The 24,305-nt window shown below is 37.7% G+C and overlaps 1 protein-coding gene across 1 annotated transcript in view; it reads left to right on the top strand.

Moving 5' to 3' along the window:
- Nucleotides 1-24,305, top strand: part of TLL1 (tolloid like 1) — a 218,111-nt gene that overhangs the window by 109,421 nt on the left and 84,385 nt on the right. The window contains exons 2-5 of the mRNA XM_056114096.1: nt 7,238-7,348; nt 10,502-10,582; nt 12,635-12,787; nt 13,493-13,610. Of these exons, the coding sequence (XP_055970071.1) occupies nt 7,238-7,348; nt 10,502-10,582; nt 12,635-12,787; nt 13,493-13,610 (463 nt within the window). The remainder of the gene's footprint in view (nt 1-7,237; nt 7,349-10,501; nt 10,583-12,634; nt 12,788-13,492; nt 13,611-24,305) is intronic.

Genomic DNA, 24,305 nt, shown 5'->3' with positions numbered 1-24,305 from the left:
AGTAGAAAATGAGGCATTAAATCAGATGCTACATTGAAGATTCAAAGATGTTTAGCTTCTTTTCTGTTTATAATATGAAGATTTAATCTGCACAATGGAATAGTATGCAGCTGTTAGAAAAGATGAAGTCATGAACTTTGCATATAAGTGGATCAACTTGGAAAGTATCATGCTAAGTGAAATGAGTCAAAAAGAGAGAGACAGAAAGATTGCACTCATCTGTGGAATATAAAGTAACAAAATGGAAGATTAGCACCCAAGAATAAGGTAAAGGTAAAGGTAAAGGCCCTCCCGTTGATCGTCGATTTGCTCGAGCGGGCCCAGTAACGTCTCCATTGGAGACTTTGTTGTTACTGTGTCTGGCATATCGAATACTCTCGGTAGCTTGCCGGGCTCTCCGAGAGGGGCAGAGGAATCGAACTCGGGTCGGCCATGTTGGCCGCTTGTAAGGCAAACGCCCTACCCGCTGTGCTATCGCTCCAGCACCCAAGAATAGTAGAGATAAGTACCATGAAATTTGCTCCATGGCTTTGAAGCTGCCTTCACATGCTGGAGGAAAAGGCAGCTCAGATAGAGAAGGGAACACCAAGTAAAGTATGGTTAGAGGACCCATTTGGGATGGGAGATGTGTGCTGAAAGTAGATTATAGATCAAACATGATGGCCACTCAGTACCTCTATTGTAAACCACAACACCCGAAAGGAGAGAGAGAACAAAAGGGAATGCCCTGCCACAGAGGCGGGGTGTGTGTGGGGGGAGGGATGGGGGAGATATACTGGGATCATCAGTAGAGAATGGGCACTGGTGGAAAGATGGGTACTCGAGCATTGTATGACTGAAACAAGCACTAAAGTTTGTAAGTCTGTAACTGAACCTCACGGTGATTCACTAATAAAAAATTTTAAAAATAGAATTGGAAAAGAAATAACATTGTTAAATTGTATGCCTTGCCTTTACAGGTTTTAGTAGTGTATTTGAAACCAGGATCCACAGTAAATGGGTGGATGGAGTTTATTGCAATCAAAGTGAAATACTTGCTTTTTTCTCTTCTTGACACTTTCAGTACTTTTAAATTAATTAATTATTAAAAAATTGAATCACCAAAACAAAAAGATTTACGTATGTACATCAGGTGAACACATAGATGAATTGACTTAATCAATCACAATTTGCTGCTTGCTCTTGAAGAAATATTTGTTTTTCTCCTAACATAGTTCATAGTGTATCCCAAACTGTTTAGCTATTCTGAAATGATCAGTTCAGGAAAAAAACCAAAAACACAATGAATACAAAAATGAGTTTATGTATCCCGGAGCTGTTTTGTCTCCTTTTAATAATCATTTTGGCCTTGTGCCTTTTCCGCCCCAGGAACCATATTTTTGCTTCTGTGAAATTCTATATCTTTGGATGTCAATCTGTATTTGAGATGATGCGTTCAGATATGAATCCCACTGCATAGAAAAATCATCATAGGAAAATAAAAATCTAAAACACATTTGTGTTTTCTTCTGCTCATGCTATTTTTTTTCATATCACTGTAATACTGATACATTTGGTTTTCTTGATGTCTCAGTTTTTAAGTCAAACAGTTCATCCATAGTGGAGTAAATGTTTATTCTTTCAGAGAAAATAATGCTAATAAATATGATGGCAATGATAAATATTTATAACAATAAGAGCTTTTCACAAGGAGAGGATGTGAGCCAGTTGTCTCCTCAATACTGACTACTTCATTGAGTGAGACCCACTGGGACCCTCAGTATGATTTCAGGTACCTCAGTATGAGGTGTGTGACAGTGTCACAAGCATCTGGAAAAATGGAGAGGGAAGGGCAGGGGAAGGGGAGGGAGAAGTGCCTCTTTTGCAAACCACAACACCCAAAAGGAGAGAGAGAAAAAAGGGGAATGCCCTGCCACAGAGGCAGGGTGGGATGGCGGGGGAGGGATACTGGGATCCGTGGTGGTGGGAAATGGGCACTGGTGGAGGGATGGGCATTTGATCGTTGTACAATTGAAACCCAAGCACAAAATTTGTAAGTCTACAACTGTACCTCATGGTGTCTCACTAATAAAAATTAAAAAAAAGAATAAGGGAAGAGGAAAGGGAGGGGGAATGGGAATGGGAAGAGGAAGAAAGAAAAAGGAAAAGGAAGGGAAGGGGGTAGGGGAGGGGAGAGGTGGGGAAGGGAAGGTGGACAATTTGACACAGCTTTCCAAACCTCCCGCATCAAATCAAAGTTAGTGAAGAACTATCTCAGTGATTCTCGATGACCCCCAGCACTGAAGAAAGAAGAGTCAGGTAAAGAACACATTGTACCCACAATATCTGCTGGGAGATTGAGATGACCAGCAAACTTGTCTTTACCTGCACAGAGCTTAAGCATTTGTAAAATAATTGTTTTATGAAGATTAAAATGTTTTTTAAATAATTGAAAAATATTTTATATAGATAAGCCATCTAGTTCTTGGGATATCTGTCTGGCTTTGGGGGCTGAGGCGGATCAGTAGTTTCTGCTGTGTGCGTATGAAACTGATTAAAATCTGGATTCAATTCTAGGCATCAAGATGAACCTCTTAGCGATACAAACTGTTCTATAGATATTTTTTCTTCCTCTCTCTCTTTAAATTTTATATGATTTCATTTGTATGAAATGCTAGAAACGGCAAAAATATAGTGGCAGAAAGCAGGCCAGTGACCAGAGAAGATTCACAGCAAAGGGACCATTCAGGAACTTTCAACAATGGTTAAAAAAAATTTCTATTTAACTTTTTTTTTTTATTGAATCACTGTGGGAAAGGTTACAAAGCTTTCAGGTTTAGGTCTCAGTCATGCAAATATCAAACACATTTCCCTTTACCAATACTTATTTTTTACCATGAAGAACCCCAATAACACCCCACCCCCCACCCCTCCCAGTCCCTGTGAGGCAGAAGAATTCTAGTCAACACTCTATCTGCTTTGATTAGATTCATTGTTTCAATAAAAGATTCACCACTATTATTTAGAGTTTACCGCCCCCCCCCCCCCCAAATCAGACATGCTGAAAAAGCATTGTGAAGTGATTTGCTTTCTACAGCTGGGTTCAAGAATTAAATGTTGGTTTTGGATTTCTGCTATTTTACTTATTGACCCTGGAAGTATTTCTACTGAAAGTCAGATAGTTAAGAAATTGGTTTCTGTGCTCTGGAGTCGTGGCTGTGCTGGAGAGCTGCTCGTAGGGGGCAACTGGTGGCCTCGGTAGGGCGTGAAGGCGGGCCGAAACGCCCCCCTTCCCATGAGGTTTTAGTCGCCCCCACACCCCCGGCTCATGCCTGCTGTCCACAAGGCTCCCATGTGGCCGCCATCTTTCTTTCCAGAGAGGAGAGGGCGAATGGGACAACACTCTTTCCCCTCCAGGCAGACATGATGGCCTGGATTAACGCATAGTCCGTTCACTTTTCTGCTCCAAGCTGCTGGGCTCTGCATTAAGTCCTTGTGCTTCTGGGGCTGTGGCCGTGCTCCAAACTTAACTCTGATTTTCAGGGAGAAACGTTGGGTGGTTTACTTCCCATTGATCACTTTGTATATAGAGAGATGTCCTAGTTCCCACATACTCGAGCTGTGCTTGTAGAGGCTTCTGGTCACCAGGGTTCCATCTGGGGGAGGCGGGATGCGGTACCTACCCCATCTGGGACTTCCCGATGATCTCGGCTCTTTTTGGAACCTGTTTTTTTTTTTTTTCGTCTGGGAGCTGTGGATCCCACCCTCCATGTCGGCTGTATCTCTATTTAACTTTTTTATTTTACATTTTCTATGTAACTATTCTAATGGTGCTAATTGACTAGATTAAGTTGTTCAGAACTTTGATTCATCGGTATAAATGGGTAAAATCTTATATATGAAATCGTATCACAATAAAGTTTGTTTGAGGTCTGTACAACTTAGTTTTGTTTAGTAATATATCAGGCATTGTGCAAAGTGAACGCAGACTCTACACAGATCACCATATTTTTTTTTTATCACAAGTGCAGAAATAAAGGCATCTTAGCTCTCTTTGCATTACTGTTCACTTGGAAGCTTCTTCCTATCTGTTACTTCCAACCTATTTGTAAACTTATATCCAAATTGAGTCTTTGGAAATAATATATAAATGAATCCGTTTTCTTTTTTGGTAATTCATTTGTCCAAATCTTTTAAGCTATCTACTCCATTTGTTTTAGTTCATTTTATTCATCTATGATGGAAATACAGAATTGTATTGCTTTCATGTGTAGAGTAGATTGATACTTGTATAACTGTATATAATCGCAGTATATTTAGTTAAGAAAAGAAAACAAGTATACCGTTGTCCAGGGTATGAAGAATTGTGAAAATTTGTGCACTCTTGGTACAAATTTAATTGCACAGCCACATGGAAAGCAGTTTGGAATTTCCTAACCAAAATTTAATATAGATCTACCATATGATCCAGAATTTCTGTTTCTGGGTATTTACCTAAAAAAAAAAAACTTTGTATTCTTGTATTCACTATAGCATATTATAGTATCCAAATGTTCAAAATAGCCACCTAAGCTATTTTGATAGATGAATATTTATGTGTATTATTATAGGGCTTATATATGCATGTAAACATGTGCATTTATATAAATACCACTTAGCCATAAAAAGATTGAATTCTTTTTTTATGGCGGGGAGGGGTGGAAATCACACTGGATGATACTCAGAAAATTACTCCTGACTCTGCATTCAGGAATTGCTCCTGTCAGTGTTCAGAGGAAATAAGGGATGCCAGGGCTTAAAGGCTGGTCAACCTCATGCAAGGAAAATGTCCTGCCAGCTGTACTATGACTTTAGCCTCCAAAGATTGAATTCTTGGCATTTGCAAATACACATATGATTCTGAGGTAAAATAATGAGATCAGTCAGAGAAATACAAATGGTGTATAATTTCACTATATTTGAAATATGTAAAACAAGACAAATCTGACAAAAAGCAAGACAAATGGAAAAAAAAACAGCATTCAAACAATCAGAGAAGAGGTAGGTGATTGCCAGAAGGGCTACAGTGGAAATGGGTGAAGTCAGTGAAGGCAGCGGGCGCGAGCTTCCATTTGTATGTAGTCATAGTGGTAGAATGTGCAGCTTGGGAACTGCAATCAATTATTTATTTTCATTTTTGAAAGGAGTTAAAAGAAGATCTTAGAAACTTTTCCTTTGTATATCTTTTGGTAAGAGGTATCATAGTTGATGAGAAAATTCTAATTCTAATGAAGATTTTTCTTTATGCTAAATGGTAACTTACCCTGCACTAATTTCGATTATATTGCTTTTGGGGGTGGGGGTGAGGTGGTGTTTGGGCCACACTCTGTGGTGCTTGGGGATTACTCCCTCCTCTGGGCTCTGAGGTCACTCCTGGTGGGGTTCAGGAGAACCCTGTAGTGTCAGGATCCAGTCTGGGTCAGCTGTGTGCAAAGCAAGTGCCTTCATCCTGTCCTATCTGTCTGGTCCCTGTTTTATTGCCTCTTATCTCATGTCAGTTTGGTAAGAAGGAACCAAACTGGGTAAATAATCTCCTAGGATAAACTTTTTATCAAAGCCTGAAGCATTTCCGAAGCTTTCAGGATTAAAGTTAAAGTTTCAGAAATGAACTCTTTTACTGACAAATTATTTACTGCTGTTAAGATTTGGAGGTAGTAAAATGAAGTGAATTGGAAAACATGACTGACACTTCCTAAAGTTTTAATGCATTTTCCTCCTTACACTCTAGGTTTTGCAAAAGAATAATCTGAAGAAAAAATTAAAATTATAAACCTATATCAAGAAAGAAATAGTCCAGAATTTCCAAGTCTTTTGTGAATGTTTTATAGTCTCAGAGTTAATCGTTTTTAAGCTTGCTATATTACATACAATTACTCTATTTTGATATCTAGCAGTATTAGGGATTAAGGTAAGGTAAAGGCCCTCCCGTTGATCATCGATTTGCTCGAGCGGGCTCAGTAACGTCTCCATTGGAGACTTTGTTGTTACTGTGTTTGGCATATCGAATACGTCACGGGGAGCTTGCCAGTCTCTGCCGTGCAGGCGAGATACTCTCGGTAGCTTGCCGGGCTCTCGGAGAGGGGCGGAGGAATCGAACTCCGGTCGGCCAAGTTGGCTGTGTGCAAGGCAAACGCCCTACCGCTGTGCTATTGCTCCAACCCTATTAGGGATTAGTTAAACTAGTTTTGTATTCAAATAAAGCTGTTCTTTTTATTTACTAATGTGTATTTCCTTAAGAGAGAAAAACACATGCTACTTTAAACAAACTCTCCTGTTTTTATGTAATTATTTGTAAGACAATTTGTTAAGGAACCTAAAAGGCTATTTTATAAGGCATAGAGGGTTTCCAGATTTTAGGACTGTAACTTTGAATCTCCTAAAATTATGAATGGTATCTTTTGTTCTTAAAGAACTGGCACCTAGTCATTGTCTAAATGAATGTTGACTTAATAGTTTTAATAGTTATATATGGTTCATTTCAAACCAGATACAAGGTAATGTTTAGATAAAGTATATAATAAATGTATAAAAATGTAATGACGTTACAGTAATAACAGCACAATCAGGGCTGGAGTGATAGCACAGCAGGTAGGGCGTTTGTCTTGCAGTGGCTAACCCAGGTTCAATTCCCAGCATCCCATATGGTCCCCTGAGCACCATCAGAAGTAATACCTGAGTGCATGAACCAGGAGTAACCCCTGTGCATCACCAGGTGTGACCCAAAAAGCAAAAAATAAATAAATAAATAACAGCACAATATTAAGATTCTGACTTAATTTCATTTTGTTTTATATAGTTTTATGTATATGTTTATATATGGATATGTATATATATAGAGATAAAGTTACTACTTCCTCTTCTACCTGCTTTTCTCACAAGCACCCACTGTAAATGTTGTCATTCTTACATATTTTCACTTTTCTATAGATTAGTTCATGTTTCACTTACTTCAATTCTCCTTGAACCAGTCACTATTTCTTTCAAGGAAATGACTTTATTCACATCTCCAGAATCATCAAAGTGAAAATATATGGGTCATGCTTATGGGTGTATGTTATATGGTTACAGATTAGATACATTAATTTATAATTGCTTTCAGAAATATCTCAGTATACTGATGGTCTACATTTTCATATATTAATAAATAAACTTAATGATCTCTCTTTGCATCAATTTCACTCAAAATACTTTACATTTTAATTGAACTTTTCTCTTTTAGCTGTCTTTTGGGGTGATATTGCCTTAGATGATGAAGACTTAAATATATTTCAAATTGATAGGACTATTGACCTTACACAGAACCCATTTGGAAAACTTGGACATACTACAGGTATGGTTAATGATTTGATTCAATTTGCATGAAATCTACTCTCAGAGTGATTCTTGGATAATTTGCAATGCCCTGTAGATCAACTTTTATTTATTTCCTGAACACAAGTGGATCTCATTTGGAAATTTAAATTTTTGCAGTAATGATTTACAATGCTATTGGTGTGTATGTTGTAGGCATGTAATTTCACTCTATCACCAAAAAGGTTGTTCAGTTTCTAATTTTTAAGATTTTGATTAAAGTCCCAAAATGTTAAATATGAATGCCATCTAATTTTTTCTTTTATCATGGAGGAAAATGGCAAGACAGTGGTTAAATTGTCTTTTGTATTTATGGCTAAAACTTCTATTCTGTGTCCAGCTTTTTAATCATTGCATTTTCTTTTCCCCCAACACTGTTTTTATTCTCTTCTTCTGTTACACTGGAAATAAAATGCACAGAGCTCTTTTTGAAGGTCACCCAGTAGTGCTCCAGGGGCCATGTAGCTAATTTTTGAATCTACGATGAGGAATATCTTTACATGTATGTTTGTAGTACTATTCTATCAAATTTAGCATGTATTTGAAATTTGTCAGATGTTGCAAAGTAAATTGGGAAAAGTGAAATGAATTTATAGTAATAAGGTTCACATCTATAAGGCAGTTGTCTGCTAGATATCAAAATGTACTATAGGGACTAGGATATGGCTCAAGTGGGAGAGCACATGACTTGCATCGTGAGACCCTGGGTTCAATCCCCAGTGCTAAACACTTTTTGTTTGTTAGTTCCTTTTTTTATTATTAGTTTGCACTTAGGTAAAGGTAAAGGTAAAGGCCCTCCCGTTGATCATCGATTTGCTCGAGCGGGCCCAGTAACGTCTCCATTGGAGACTTTGTTGTTACTGTGTCTGGCATATCGAATACTCTCGGTAGCTTGCCGGGCTCTCCGATTTTATTTCTTTATTTAAAATGTATTGTTTTCTTGGGCAGGAGAGATAGTACAGGGCTAAGGTAGTTGCCTTGCATCAAGCATACCATGATTTAAATCCCTGGCTTAGTGCAAACCAAGAAAAAAACCACATTATACAAAATATCTTTGCTTTTGAGAATCCTTAAACATTGTTCTTTGAAATTCTTTAATAACTTTAACAATTATCTAATATTAACTGTCATTTCTTTTTTGCAAAATTATTCTTCCTCCATCTATTTATATGTTTTAGAACTATCCGACACGAAATATAATTGTTACATAACAGCCATTTTAAACACATAGATGCCATCCTTTAAAAATGTTCCTTCTAACTGCTTAGGAATGAATATATTTAAATATTACTTCATCTTTCTGAAATGTTCAATGAAAAAATTTCAGAAATTTTTTCTCAAAGGGCACAGCAAATATGTGACCATGTAATGCAAATAATTAAGAAGATTATTAGTCAGTAAAGAAAACTTTGACTGACTTGCCTTATAAGGACTTCGTTGAATTTTCCTATAAGAGGCTTATGTGGCAATAATTCTTACTATGGTGTTCTTTATTAAGTTCTGTCTAGGTAATTGTTTTTTCAATGCAGATTCATAGGGGGAACAGATATTACAGGGAAATAGTTCAAAGTTTGAGAAAAATTTGTTGTTTTCACGATTTTTTGGCTCTTTTTCCTTCTTAGTCCAAAGAGACTTATGAACTGCAGGCACGCCTAATGGTACAGATTCATTGTTCTGAGTGAATAGAATGTTCTAGCTTTATTAATGGCTATATTGGTTGGCTATTTGCTCAATGATTAGCTGTTTTTTAATTATTCAAGGATAAGGGAAAATAGATAAAATAAGGAGAAAACCTTGCTAAAGTCCAGGAATGAAAATTAGATGCTCGATTTTTCATTTCATTAGATGCTCCCCTTTTTGATGTTCTGTAGGAAGTCATCTTTGGTAGTTTTTAATTGGTAAAATTACAAAACAGATGTCCATATCCCAAATCTCTTTTTTTGAGTCTTAGACTACCAAATGATTTATATCTCTTTTTGAAAAATTTTATAAGTATATAAAATCAAGTATAATTTGCAGATAAATAATCTTTGAATTCAGATAACATTTTTCATGTTGTGTTATTTCTTAATGACCTATAGCAACTGGTCTTAAACATCTTTGAAATCATTTCAATGCATAATTAAATTTGATGTGATTTAGAAATATTTCATAATCAAAGCTTCAGAGCCAATCTCACATGATACATTTGCTCTTCTGATGCTTTCTAAGTGCAGATTTTCCTTTTGAAAATAGTTCACATCAAGGCAGTAGCTGGAAGGCAGTCGACAGGGCAGAGTCACTTGCTGTCACATTTTGTGATGTCAAGGTCAGAGTGAACAACATTGTTCCAGATTATCGATTGTTTGCTCAGTGGCTCTGAAGTCCAAATAAAGTCATTAAATTTGCTCGCTGTGTCTCTCCTACTTCCTTAGCTTTAATTCTCCAAATTAATTTTTTGGAAAATTCTCATCTTCTGAGATTTTTAACTCTTCCTGACTCTACACACTATTAGATCACATAAAAGGACATGTCTAAAGAGAAGTCAGCATAGCCTCTTACTATTATTTACTTCCTTAGAGTATAATGTACAATATACATAGAATGTATAATGTAATATTAAGAATAATATGCATATGCTTATATGCATGTGGAATAGAGTAAGCACTGTCCTCCTTTGCTCTAGTGGGCCCAGTAACGTCTCCATCGTAAGACTTGTTGTTACTGTTGTTTGGCATATTGAATATGTCATGGGTAGCTTGCCAGGCTTTGCCGTGCGGGGGGGCGGGAGGGGGAGGAGATACTCTCGGTAGCTTGCCGGGCTCTCGAGAGGGGCAGAGGAATCGAACCTGGCTTGGGTGGGCCGGCTGCACACAAGGCGAACACCCTACCTCTGTGCTGTAGCTCCAGTGCCCGTGGAATAGAGTATAATGTACAATATACATAGAATGTATGATGTAATATTAAGAATAATATGTACATGCTTATATGCGTGTGGAATAGAGTATAATGTACAATATACATATAATGTATGATGTAATATTAAGAATAATATGTACATGCTTATATGCATGTGAAATAGAGTATAATATATGTTATATATATTCTCTAAAATATATAATAGGATGGACTTAAATACTTTATCTTCTTTCAGGTGGATTTGGAGACCAGGCTATGTCAAAGAGACGAGGGGCCCTCTACCAACTCATTGACAGGATAAGAAGACTTGGCTCTGGTATACCAACATTTGAAGTTGCTGATGCTTGAGTTTCTGTACCATAAATATTATATTCAGAGACATCAGATTATAATATAATCTGGTATAACCTGGTATAGTATAATCTGGTTTGCTCTTAAGGTGCAAAACACGTATAAATTTGTGTAGGAACGTCTTTTACTCTTTTATATTTGTTGGTTTACATTTGATGTATTATTTAGGACAGTTGAGAAAATTGTATTGTTTCATTAAGCTTCTCCTTTTAAAAATGTATTAGTTGTGTTGATGCTTATTGACTGTATATGGGGTAGCACTGTAGCACTGTCCTCTAGTTGTTCATAGATTTGCTCGAGCGGGTACCAGTAATGTCTCACAAATTGTGAGACTTGTTACTGTTTTTGGCCTATCGAATAAGTAACGGGTAGCTTGCCAGGCTTTGCCATGCAGGCAATATACTCTCAGTAGCTTGCCAGGCTCTCCGAGAGGGGCAGAGGAATCAAACCTGGGTTGGCCTCATGCAAGGCAAATGCCCCACCTGCTGTCCTATCAGTATCCCATGAACATGCTTTTATCACACAAGGAGCTATATCAATTTTAATGGAATGTTAAAGAGTCGTGACTTTTTGTCGGGAGATAAAATGTGCTTAAAGCAGGGGTTGGATTGATAGCACAGTAGGTATGGGTGTTTGCCTTGCACATGGCCGACCTGGGTTCGATTCCCAGCATCCCATATGGTCCCCCAAGCACCTCCATGAGTAATTCCTGAGTGAAGAGCCAGGAGTAACTCCTGTGCATCACCGGGTGTGACCCAAAAAGCAAAAAAAAAAAAAAGTGCTTGAAGCAAATTGAAAAACTAATGGTTAGCTTAACAAATACCTGAGATCTCTTTTGGTTTTTCAGAAAAATAAAAAGTATTCTGCAGGGGTAGTTCAGTGAGCTGAGTGAGTGAATACTTTGCATGTGAGAGACAGTGGTTCATTCCCTGGCATAGCATCATCACCTCGGCATCACTGGGCATGAACTCTAAGCACTGAACTGGGAAAGCATCGGCAAATCACTGTACATGGACCCAAACCAAATCAAACTAAAACAAATACTGTATAGCTAAAGAAACATTGGAAAAAATTGTCTTTTATTTTTAAATTAATATTTGTAGTATTGGATTTTCTGAAGATATTTTAGAATTTGGTTTGCTGTGTTGTCATTGTTCAAAATCCATGTGCTAAAATACCTTCGAGTTTTGGATGGTTAATGAAATATTTGAAAGTAGATACTTTCGAGGCATAATTTTCTCTATCAAAGAAGCTTCATTCCAGTACGTTTAAGAGATAGACATGTTAGGACCACAGGCTTAAGGGGCATACATTTTATATTTGAGATAAGTACTGGCTGGAGGGTGGATATTTGTATTAGAAATTTAAAAACGAAAAAAATCGTGCCATATTAGAAAAATGAAAATATGAAGGACCAGGAAAAAAAGTTCACCATACAGACTTGAACATTGCTTGAGAACGGATTATGTTTTATATATTTTATACTAATGTGTCCATGCTATCATCCCTAAACTCATCTCCAAACCATGATGGCTACCGGGCTTTGAACCCAGAGTACAGGGATTAGAGGTAATCGATTGTCCAAGAAAACTGAGACTGCATCTGTTCTTAAATGTTCTTTCATTTACTTTTGTTAGTAAATGAAATTTTGTAGTAAATTTCCATAGTTATTGGGCTATTCTATAGACTTTCATTTCTTGTTTAAAGGCTTGGGGATTTAGCAAGAGTAAGAATCTTGGATATGAAAGGCCATTATAAGTAATGCCTGCGTGGGCATTCATCAAAATTTTCTCACAGAGCATTAACCAACAGCATTTGGACATAAAATATTTAAATAGTTCACTGTTTATTTTTCCACGATGTAATATGAGCAAAGATTTCTCTTTAATGCATTTTTGACTTCAGGCAAATTTAGACAAGTATGTAAATAGGACATTTTAACTTTCGTCCTTGAAGAGGTAAATGATACCCTAGCCAAGGACTTCTGTTTCACAGAATGTTGGAAATGTCATTGTAGGCTTGGAGCAAAACAGCACAGCTAAGGGAAAAGCACCTCTAAAATTCTCAGGGCAAAATGAGAAATACCGTGTTCCCAGAGCTGCTACATCAAGGACTGAACGAATTTGGCCTGGAGGTGTTATTCCTTATGTTATCGGAGGCAACTTCACTGGTAAGTCAGCTGAGGGTGTCTATTTGGGTAAAGAAATGATTAACATTGCAGATTCAGTGGATATTGTACTGAACATTAGTACTGAAAAGATAGCCTGAAATTAAGCTTAAGGACTATTTCTTTGACCCAAGCTGTTAGTTTAAAAACGACTTTAAAATGACAGATATCTTTAGTCTTGAGTTACAAGCCTAAAGTGCCAGTTCTGGATTTTATGTTTAGTTTTTATGTGAATATGTCGGGGGTGGTGGGCGATCTTCCAAAACAGTGCTCAGGAGGTCCAGTGACCCTCACTCACCCTTGATTCTCACCAGCCAGGTCAGAGGGTCAGGGCCCAGAGCCCGATTATCAGGACTTCTCGGCCTGCTGTGCCAGGGGTCCCTGGGCCACCTTGGCTATGCTGGAACCTCTGGGGCCCCACCTGGAAGTGCTCAGGGGACGATGTGGTGCTGGGAATTGATCCTAGACCACTGCATGCTAAGCATCCCAAACCGCTGAACTTGCCCCCAGCACGCTGTTTTGATTGATAACCCGTGCCCAATGTGGCCGTTACATCTCAGTCTGATTTGCCTTCAGCTGACAGGATGGATGTAGGTCCTGTTTGTGGAGCCTGAGAGGCAGTGACCACCGGCCCCCCTCAGGGAGATGCTTCTTTATTAAAGCGCTGTCGCAGATATTTCTTTATTAAAGCGCTGCCATTCTCTCCAGGCAGCCAGCGGGCCATGTTCAAGCAGGCCATGAGACACTGGGAGAAGCACACTTGTGTGACTTTCATTGAAAGAAGTGATGAGGAGAGTTACATTGTATTCACATACAGGCCTTGTGGGTAAGTACAACAAGAGGATGGTTTAAGTCCATTGAACGAGAAAAGGAATGTCTGGGTATGGTTCGTTTCTTAATATTTGCTGCATATTTTGTTCATGAGGATGTGCAGATTTTTTTTTGGACCACACCTGGTGGTACTCAGGGCTTACTCCTGGCAGGGCTTGGGGTGCTAGGGATTGAACCCCAATCTTACATTAACAGCTATACTATTGCTATGGCCCTGAGAAACTGCAGATATTTTTTAAACATAAATAGTAGATCTGAAATAAAACTATTATTTGACCACAGGCTTCTATGCAGAAGTACACCCCTGTATTTCACTAGTTTTGTATATATCACGACTCTTCCTTGTGTTCTAATGTAAATAATGATTTTGTCAATGCCCCACCCACTTAGAAACTTCAGTAACTTGCCTAGAAATTCAGTCTTTCCTAGTAATCATTCATTCACAGTTGGAATCACTGTGCGCCGTCAGAAATTCATGCAGTGACTTTCTCTCACTGTCCGCTGTCTTTCTGGTCTCTATTTTTGTTCCATGTCAGTTCTTCAGTCTGCTCTTATCTTTGTCATCCCTCCCCTGGTCTAATCCAGCTGTGTTCTCATCTTTGTACACCAGTACACTGCTACTATAACTACCTGCAGATATTGATCAGATCAGATCAAGCTTCTACATTATCTGAGTCTTCTAGCAGTTAAATTTTATAGATTTGCTTCTGACAGAAAGCTAAGAAATATTCTCTTAACATAGTCCCTTTTAAAGTATAAAAATACTGTGTTAAATATTGTCCTCTATAAAGTAACAAAATATGAGATTAATACCCAAGAATAGCTGAGATCAGCACCAGGAGGATTACTCCATAGCTTAGAGGCCAGCCGGGCATTCTAGGGGAAAGGGCAGCTCAGATAGAGAAGGGAGCACCAAATAAAGGGTGTTTGGAGGATCCTCCTAGGAGGGGAGATGCATGTCGAAAGTAGACTATGGACTGAACATGTTTGCCACTCAATGCCTCTTTTGCAGACCACAACACCCAAAAGGAGAGAGAGAACAAAAGGGAATGCTCTGCCACAGAGGCAGGGTGGGATGGGGGGGTGGGGGTGGGAGGGATATTATCCATGGTGGTGGAAAGTGGGCACTGATGGAGGGATGGGTACTTGATCATTGTATAATCGAAACCCAAGCACCAAAAATTGTAAATCTACAACTGTACTTCATGGTGTTTCACTAATAAAAAGAAAAAAAATGAAAAAAAAATGTTGTCCTCCACCCTACAAGAAATTCCTTAAAAAAAAAAAAACAACAAAACTTTGTGACTTATTCTTTGACCTGGAGATTGGCCCACATATCAAAATGAGTTCTGAAATCTCAGTTTTCCCTGCTCTGATGGATAATATGTTCTTTCTTGAAATGTAGCTCTCTCTCATTTCTCAAATTTTTCTAGGTAAATTTATTTAAATCAAACTTTATGTCACTTTTTAAAAAATTTTTCAAATTTACCTATTGATATATTTACATCAGTATAACAGAAGAGTTACTGATGAGTTACTGATCCATTGAAAACTATGGCATCAAATGTTTAATAAAATTATTTTAAAAGGCTATTTCCATCTCACCTATTTAAAACTGAATAATGTATAGAAATTTTATAGAATTTATTTGGGGATAATGCTGGTCTAAAGACAAAAAATTGAATTTCTTACACCGGCATTTATTTATTTAGGGGGAAGGGGCTTGGGACCATACCCTGAGATCCTCAAGGGCTACTTCTAGCTCTGGGTTCAAGAGTAACCCCTGGGTGAGCTAAGGGGACCATATGTAATGCCAGGGATTGAACCAGGGTTGGCTGTTTGCAAGTCAAGTGCCTTACCTCCCCTGCTATTTCTCTCGCCCCCCTGGCAAAAACATTTAAGAATGCCATGACTCTACATAAAGGGTGTTGGGAGGATCCTCCCAGCATAGAAGAAGCATGCTGAAAGTAGACTATAGACCAAACATAATTGCCTCTCAATGACTCTTTTTGAAAACCACAGCACCCAAAAGGAGAGAGAGAACAAAAGGAAATGCCCTGCCACAGAGGCAGGGTGGGATAGGGGGATGGGAGTGGAAGGGATACTGGGATTAGTGGTGGTGGAGAATGGGCACTAGTGGAGGGATGGGTGCTCGATCATTGTATAAATGAAACCCAAGCACAAAAATTTATAAGTCTACAACTGTACCTCATGGTGTTTCACTAAAAAATTTTTTTAAAAAAGGTAAAAAAAATTACCTCAATACAACAGAAAAAAAAATTAAGGTTTAGTTTGGAAAAAAAAAAAAGAATGCCGTGACTTTATCACATTTCCCACCTGGTGCACTTTCTGCTATCACCTCTCTCCAAAAACCCCATACTTCTGCCCAATGATGGGGGCAGCAGTTCTGCAAGGAATGTTAGATACTTTAAAACCTTTTTCTTTGGGGCGACCAAACTAATAATGCAGTAGGCACTATCTTACATGCAATTTACCCAGGTTTAATCTGCAGCACCACACATGGTCCCCTGAATCACCTTAGGATTGATCTTAGAGCACAGAGCCAGGAGTAAACCCTCAGATTCACTGGATGTGACCATCCAAACTAAATTCAACCAAAATCCAAACCTCAAAAGCCCTTATGTTTTTCTTGTGAAGGTTTCTAAACTTCTGTCCTCTGTATTCCCAATAAATTGAGACTTCAATTTAAACAGTTGTTTCATTTCACTTTGAATTTTTTGTGTGAGGAAGACTTGTTAAGACATGTTGCCTCCACTACCTTACATAGGAAAAACATGTTATTGGATCTGCCATATTAGTGATGCTACAGTTAATCGGTGAATTCAAGTGGTGATGTACTAAGTTCCTATGTAAGTTCTTTTATGGCTGTAAAAGTGCCCATCATTGGAGATAGTGATTTTCTAATGGTGTCCTTTTAAAGTTATTCCATCTACTATACTTAAGGAATATTTTATAAAAGAATATATTTATATTTGTTATTTAATTTTATATTTTCTTTTATGTACAAGGAATAAAATAAAATATGTGCTTATATTTTTAAAAATGATAGCACTGTAGCTCTGTCCTCCCGTTGTTCATTGCTTTGCTTGAGCAGGCCCAGTAACGTCTCCATTGTGAGACTTGTTGTTACTGTTTTTGGCATATCGAGTATGTCATGGGTAGCTTGCCAGGCTTTGCCTTATGTGTAGAATACTCTCGTAGCTTTCTGGGCTCTCCCAGAGGGGCGGAAGAATCAAACCCACATCAGCCACGTGTAAGGCAAATGCCCTACCCACTGCGCTATTGCTCCAGTCCAATAATGATACAACAGGAATTTATATTATATGTGCATCTATATGTGTTTATATGTGTGTATATCTTTAAATATGCATAATATATCTTTGGAATCACACCCAGAGATGCTAAGGACTTACTTTTGGGCTATAATCTCAGGGGTCACATCTGGTGGAACTCGGGAAACCATATGAATTGCTGAGGATGAAACTTGGGTCAGCCATGTTCAACACACCCCCCGGAATATGTATATTTTACCAGATATTGGAAGGAGAGCATTATCTCATCTGGATTTGTTCCATAAATTTTCCTAGAATATTAATTTAAAAAGTATTAGGTTTTAATCTTGGTTTTATAGCAGAGGTATTGAAAAAAGTTTAATTATATTCTATATATTTTTGGACACTGACATAATTTTGTAGCTCTGACATATTAGAGCAATCTTTCACTTTAAATTAACTTTAGTTTGGTTCCTCCTGATTTTGTATTGTCTAATATTTAAAAGGTCCAAATCTAAACCGTTTTCCTTTCTTTTGGGTATCAAACAGAGATGGAAATAGCTAAACTTGCCTTTATCTGCATACATAATGTATTCAGATTAGTTCATCTTTCCTTTTTCCCACCATTCTATTTTAAACAGAAAACATATAGAGCACCAAATTATTTACTGTTTCACTGTTCAACTTCTGTTTGTAGAAAATTCATATTTATAATCTTTCTTTTTACTAATTTGGCACTGACTGTGCTCTTTTTTTTTCCCTAGTCACTTTCAATATTTTGCTCAGAATATTTTAGTCACTCAGAATGAGTAAACTCACTTTTTTTTTTGTTCATAGAATTCTTTCATATATTTTATTCTTTGCTGTTTTTGAGCTCCCCAGAGTGGAACTTTGTTCTGCCTGCAGCTCTAAGAGTTGTGTCACCAACACTCCTTCACCTGTCTGCCTCCATCATTGATGAGGGCAGGCAGGTAACTGAGCTCTGGGTCCTTCCCTCAGGCTACACAGAATGCTGCCTTGCTTGTGCACAACCAAGAAAGTAAGTACCGCCTGGGGGCTGGAGCAATGGTATAGCAGGTAGAGTGTTTACCTTGCACATGGCCGACCTGGGTTCTATTCCCAGCATCCCACATGGTCCACTGAGCACCACTACGAGTAATTCCTGAGTGCAGAGCCAGGAGTAACCCCTGTACATCACCGGGTGTAACCCCAAAATCAAGAAAAAAAAGTATCACTTATATATTTACACACAATAAGCTCATTATATAAAATCCTAAAATAAAATTCCCTCTAAGAATTAGATTATTGAGTTCATATATAAATACATTTGTGACTGCTATGATCATAACATTAACTTTTGGTGGCTTTTTAAAAAATTTTTATTAGTGAATCACCATGAGGTACAGTTGTAGACTTACAAATTTTTGTGCTTGGGTTTCGATTATACAATAATCAAATACCCATCCCTCCACCAGTGCCCATTTCTCACCACCACGGATCCCAGTATCCCTACCCGCCCCCATCCCATCCTGCCTCTGTGGCAGGGCATACCCTTTTGTTCTCTCTCTCCTTTTGGATGTTGTGGTTTTCAAAAGAGTCATTGAGTGGCAATCATGTTCAGTCTATAGTCTACTTTCAGCATGCTTCTCCCATCCTGGGAGGACCTTCCAACATCCTTTATTTGGTGCTCCCTTCTCTATCTGAGCTCCCTTTTCCCCTAGCATGTGTGGTTGGCCTCCAAGCCATGGAGCAAATCTCTTGGTACTAATCTCAGCCACTCTTGGGTATTAGTCTCCTATTTTGTTCCTTTATGTTCCCCAGATGAATTCAGTCTTTCTATGTCTATCCCTCTCTTTCTGACTCATTTCACTTAACATGATACTTTTCATGTAGTACCACTTATATGTAAATTTCATGACTTCATCTTTTCTAACAGCTACATAGTACTCCATTGTGTAGATGTACCAAAGTTTCTTTAATCAGTCATCTGTTCTCGGGCACTCAGGTTTTTTCCAGATTCTGGCTATAGTAAAGAGTGCTGCAATGAACAAAAAAGTGCAGATGTCATGTCGACTATACTTTTTTTCCTCTCTGGGATATATTCTGAGGAGTGGTATTGCTGGGTCAAATGGGAGCTCAATTTCCAATTTTTTGAGAATCGTCCATACTGTTTTCCAAAAGGGTTGAACCAGTCCCCATTCCCACCAGCAGTGAAGGAGGGTCCCTTTCTCATGGTGGCATTTTTTTAATACAAGTTTTCCAGTCCAAAGTTTGCCCTATAATTCCATATTTTCAGTAATGGAATGACACATTCAATAAAATTGATCATTGATGCACTAATCACTCTTATCAATTTATGAGTTTCATTTTATTTGGAATTGCTGTCATTTTTCACAATTTTATGAACGAGTTCTTTTTATCATTATGGAATTTTCTTGGCTCTGTCAAAACTGCATTTTCATTTTATGAAGTTTTATTAAATTGCTAAAGAGTTTGGCTGTTGTGGTTGCATGAAATACTGAGGGACATCTTGAATAAGAATCATCAAGTTAAATGCTAAGCATTCCTACTGGACTTAAGTATAGGTCTTTTATCTTATAAGAGCCTTATAGAACATTTCTTGTATAAATCTCTATTGTATATGGAGAGACTGTAAGGAGGTGTCATTGATATTGATGACAACATTTATTGGTTCTATTTCTAGCTTTAATCTTGAAGGCAAGCATATCTCATACTTCTTATCACTTTCATCACTTTGACCTTACCTAAGTTAGCCTGCTTCTAGTTTTTTCAATTTTTAAAATTGAAAGCTAAAGTAGTTATGGAATGTTATTAAATATGCAATTATTTGCATCATTTAGAACATTATGTTTCTCATATTTTTGTCCTTTGATCAGATATTACTTAACATATATTTACTAAATGCCTAATTCCTTATCCAGCCTTCAGCAGTTTGCAAAATAATATAAATTACAGAAAGAAAAAGGTAGAGGCTAGAACTTTTGGCTATTTGTCTTCAGTGAATTTTCTGTTTTCAAGCTGGATTATAATTATACATTTTTGCCTATTTATATCTGTTTTATGAATATGGACACTCATGTTTTCTAGGTTTATTTTTTCATTCATCTTTCATGACACATTTACTTTAACTTTTTATATTGGGAAAAACATCTAAATTGGCTATATATTAATATATACATATAAATTAGAAAATAGCTTACTATCAAGATGATCATTATTATAAAATGGGAGCTAATTGTATAATAGATGTTATTTGATTTTATTCTTCAGGGATTATATAGTTGAATTTATTACCTTCATTTATTAGGTAAACTTATAAAGTGGAATATTATATAAATTACATTACCTCTCTTATGTAGATTCTTAATCTTCCTTTTTTCACTTTCTGGTATTCTATGATGATTTACAGAAAATAACTGAAGAAAAAATGCAGAGTTAATGAATTTAACTATCTTCTCTATTTTGTGTTTTAAATTTCATTTAATATTCTCTATCAATTTATATTATTATTCACATTATAAGAGCTTATACATTCTAAACCTGTTGAACTTTTAATTTAAATTAAATTTAATTGTAGTTTTAATTTTTGCACTAACTTTCTCACTCGAAACTTCATTTTATTTTAATGTAAGAAGATTAGGTATTTTATTATTTTATTATTATTTTCCCCCATCTCTTTTTTTTATTTATTGTGAGATACAGTTACAAAGATTTCATGTCTGAGCTTCGGTCATACAATCATCAAACACACATCCCTTCACCAGTGCACATTTTCCAGCACCAAAATTCCTGGTATTCCTCCACCCTCACCCCCATTCTAACCCTTACTCTGCAAGTGTGGCAGACAATTTCCTCCATACTCTCTCTCTACTGTGGTTACATTCGATATCTTAACACTAGTCTCACCACCACTCAAACCTGCTGAAAAGGCAATGCTAGACAATTTATTTTGTATTGTTTGTTATGGATAGAATATAATGTCCAGGAAATTCTGTGTCGTTCTCTTCTGTGAGCTTTAGTTTGTAGTCTCTGGGTCTTTAGTCTATAGTTTCTGGGTTTTGGCCATTGATGAGATTACATGGTGCTGAGGGTTGTTCATGGGCGTGACTGCCAAGCCTCTGGAAAACTGGGGGACTGGAAAGAGGAGGCCCAGTCCCAATCCAAGCAGGCTTGGAGATCTCAGTCACGGGTTCCCACATACCTGGGTTTTCTTGCTGGTCCGTTCTTTGGTGAGGTTCATCCCGTCTTAGGTGAGTCTCATCCAAGCATGTGGAGAACAGCCTTGAACATGGTGTCAGTTGAGTTCTAGAGGTTTTCGGCTGCCAGAGCTCTGCTTGGAGCAGGGAGGGTGACTCAACCTGCCCCGCTCCAAGGTGACCCCCTAAGGACAGCCTAGAATGGAGTCAGGACATTCTGCGGTGCTCTCTTGGGAGCTTTAGTTTATAGTCTCTGGGTCTTGGCCATTGATGAGATACATGATGCTGAGGGGCAGTTTGTGGGTGTGACTGACAAGCTACTAGAAAACTGGGGACCTGGGGGCAGGAGGCCCAGTCTTGATCCAAGCAGGCTTGGAGATCTCAATCATGGGTTCCCACATACCTTGGTTTCCTGGCTGGTCTGCTCTCCAGTAAGGTTCATCCTGTCTTGAGCAAGGCTTGTGCCCTCTTGGGAGAGGTCATCCGAGTATATGGAAAGTGGCCTTGCACATGGCAGTTGTTGGGTTCTGGATATTTTTGGCTACTGGGGTTCCATTTGGTGCGGAGAGGAAGATTCAACACTTCCCCCTCCGAGGTGGGCCTGTGAGGACAGGCTGGCGCAGGGTCAGGAGATTCTGCAGCGCTCTCTTCCAAGAGCTTTAGTTTATAGTCTCTGGGTCTTAGCTGTTGAAGAGATTATGTGGCGCTGGGGGCAGTCTATGGGTATGACTGCCAAGTCACTGGAAAACTGGGGATCTTGGGAGAGGAGGCCCAGTCCCTACCCAAGCAGGCCTGGAGATCTCAGTCACAGGCGCCTGCCTGCCTGGTGCTACAGGCCCTAACTGTGTCTTTTGATCTCTTTTGAGATTTATGGGTGTCTAAAATAAGGCCAATAAGTGAGTTTATATAGCTGAGCCAGAGGTGGTTTATGGATGTGTCTCCCACATACCTAACTTTTGGCCATTTAATTTCTCAGTAAACTTGGCCCCACGTTGGTGGGGTCTGGCCAAAAGCACAACAGCAATTTTGGAGTATCTGGAAGTCTGAAGGCCCCATCAGGCTGCTCATGCACGCAACCACAGGTACAGGTTGACCTGCTGGTAGTACCATACCACCAATATATATATATATATATATATATATATATATATATATATATATATGTTTGTTTGTATATATATATGTTTATATTGGAAAATGATAGCTCTGGAGATTTAGTTCATGTGTCCAAAATATATCCTTTCCATTCTGAAACCTCATCATAATGACCAGAAACTGCTATGGTGATATTATGCTAAAGAGTGATTTTAAGTTAAAGAAATGAATTACCTGGCTTGACTCTTCTTGATTTGACCTGGAAAATACTTTTATAATTCTTAATATAATCAGCAAAAGTGATGCTATCATACCTTACCCTGAGGTTTATCAGTTTTATAACTATTGCTTTGTGGTAGAAAGTATTTCAGTTCCTAATATTTGAAATTTTGTGTTATTCTGCACATAATACTTTACTACTTATATAACACATTGGGTTGTAACATACTGTTACAAAAATTACTGAGAACCACTAACTCAGTGGACTCATAAATAGTCAGTATAAATGAACTTACTGAATTACCAGTATATTGTGGGTGAAAGTGATCAGGGTCTGCAACTGAAAGAAATCACCTGAAAGACAAAGATTGTGTTTGAGAACAACAAGGAAGATTACCAGATATACTTATTCTGAAACTTTTCCTTAAAGAAATTACTTTCAATCACTTGGCTAATTAATTTTTGATAGATTTCATTAAAATTGAATAAATTAGAAAAGGTGCTTGGTGTCTGGCACCATAATTTCGAACTATACATGACAAAATTGACTGTTTTCTTCTGTCCAAAGGGGTTTCTCTATAGATAAGCTATTTTAATATAAACCCTATTAACTATTGAAGTTTTAGACATAATTTGCATATGTTTGTAATTAATTTTTTTTACTATTTGGAAGTTGAGAGTTAATATACCCCCATTTCTGCACATGTGTGAGCATATACGGTCATGCTCACTCACACATAAGCACACACATATAAAATGGCTAAATGGAATTCGTATAACTTGGATAGGTAAATATTGCTGAAAGGCCGGAGAGATAGTCCAGAGGCTAAGACACTTGCCTTGCATGTCAACAACCTGATTCTATCCCTGCATCTCATATGGTCTCCGGAGAACCTCCAAGAGTCATCCCTGAACACAGAGCAAGGAGGAAGTCCTGAGCACTGCCAGATATGTTCCCCAGAGAGAAACAAAAATTTCCTAAATATATTTAAATATATCAGTAAATTGGGGATTTGGGGAATGTAGAGAGATGACTCATCAGACCAAGCACATATGTGCATGCTAGGCAGTTTGGGTTTGATCTCCTGAGCACTGCCAGGAGTGACACCCAAACACCATGCAACTCGGAAGGACTCTGAGTACCACTGAGTGTGCTTGCAAAAGCCAAAACTTTAACAAATAACTTTGGGCCATTTTTCATCTTTGTGAGAAGTTTCAGATTCTCACAGACTAGAAGTAGAATCATACATATCAGCCTGACCATTGGACCTAATCTCACAATTCAACCAAACGTCAATTTTTCTTTACCAGTTAACCATTAGCTTTAAATTGTTCACATTGCAACTGATTTTGCTTAACCGATTTCTTTAGAAAGTTTTTACATAAATGTTTTTATATGAGCAGAAACGTTAATTCCACTTTGGAATTACTCATTTTAGAATTAATCGTCTGCTTTCAAAAGTACAGTTTTCTCAGAGAAGAAAAATAAACCTTATTTTTATACGAGCCTTTTTATACGCAAATGCCAAAATAAAGGATTATTGCCTCATAATCTTTTTGTCATAAGTGGTCATCTAAATAACTTACGTGGATTTTGAAAGTAATGAGCAGTTAGAAATGAATAAGAATTTATATATTTTGAGTCTTCTGCTCTCTTTAATAGCATGTTGAGCATCAGAATTATTTTATTTCCTAATTTGTCTTTTTAATAATTCTAAAACTTATTACTAGAAAGTGTTCTAATATTTGGACCAGTAAAAATACGCTTATTTGGAAACATTTGCTGTACAAAAATTACTAGGTTATTAGAAATTAGCTGCCCTTATTAAAGAAGGACTGATCTGCCCTCTTCCTGGGATGGATGTT

Source organism: Sorex fumeus, unplaced genomic scaffold (genome assembly GCF_029834395.1).
Source record: "Sorex fumeus unplaced genomic scaffold, SorFum_2.1 ptg000024l, whole genome shotgun sequence".
Classification (NCBI taxonomy): Eukaryota; Metazoa; Chordata; class Mammalia; order Eulipotyphla; family Soricidae; genus Sorex; species Sorex fumeus.
This window is presented reverse-complemented; position numbering and strand designations above follow the sequence as displayed.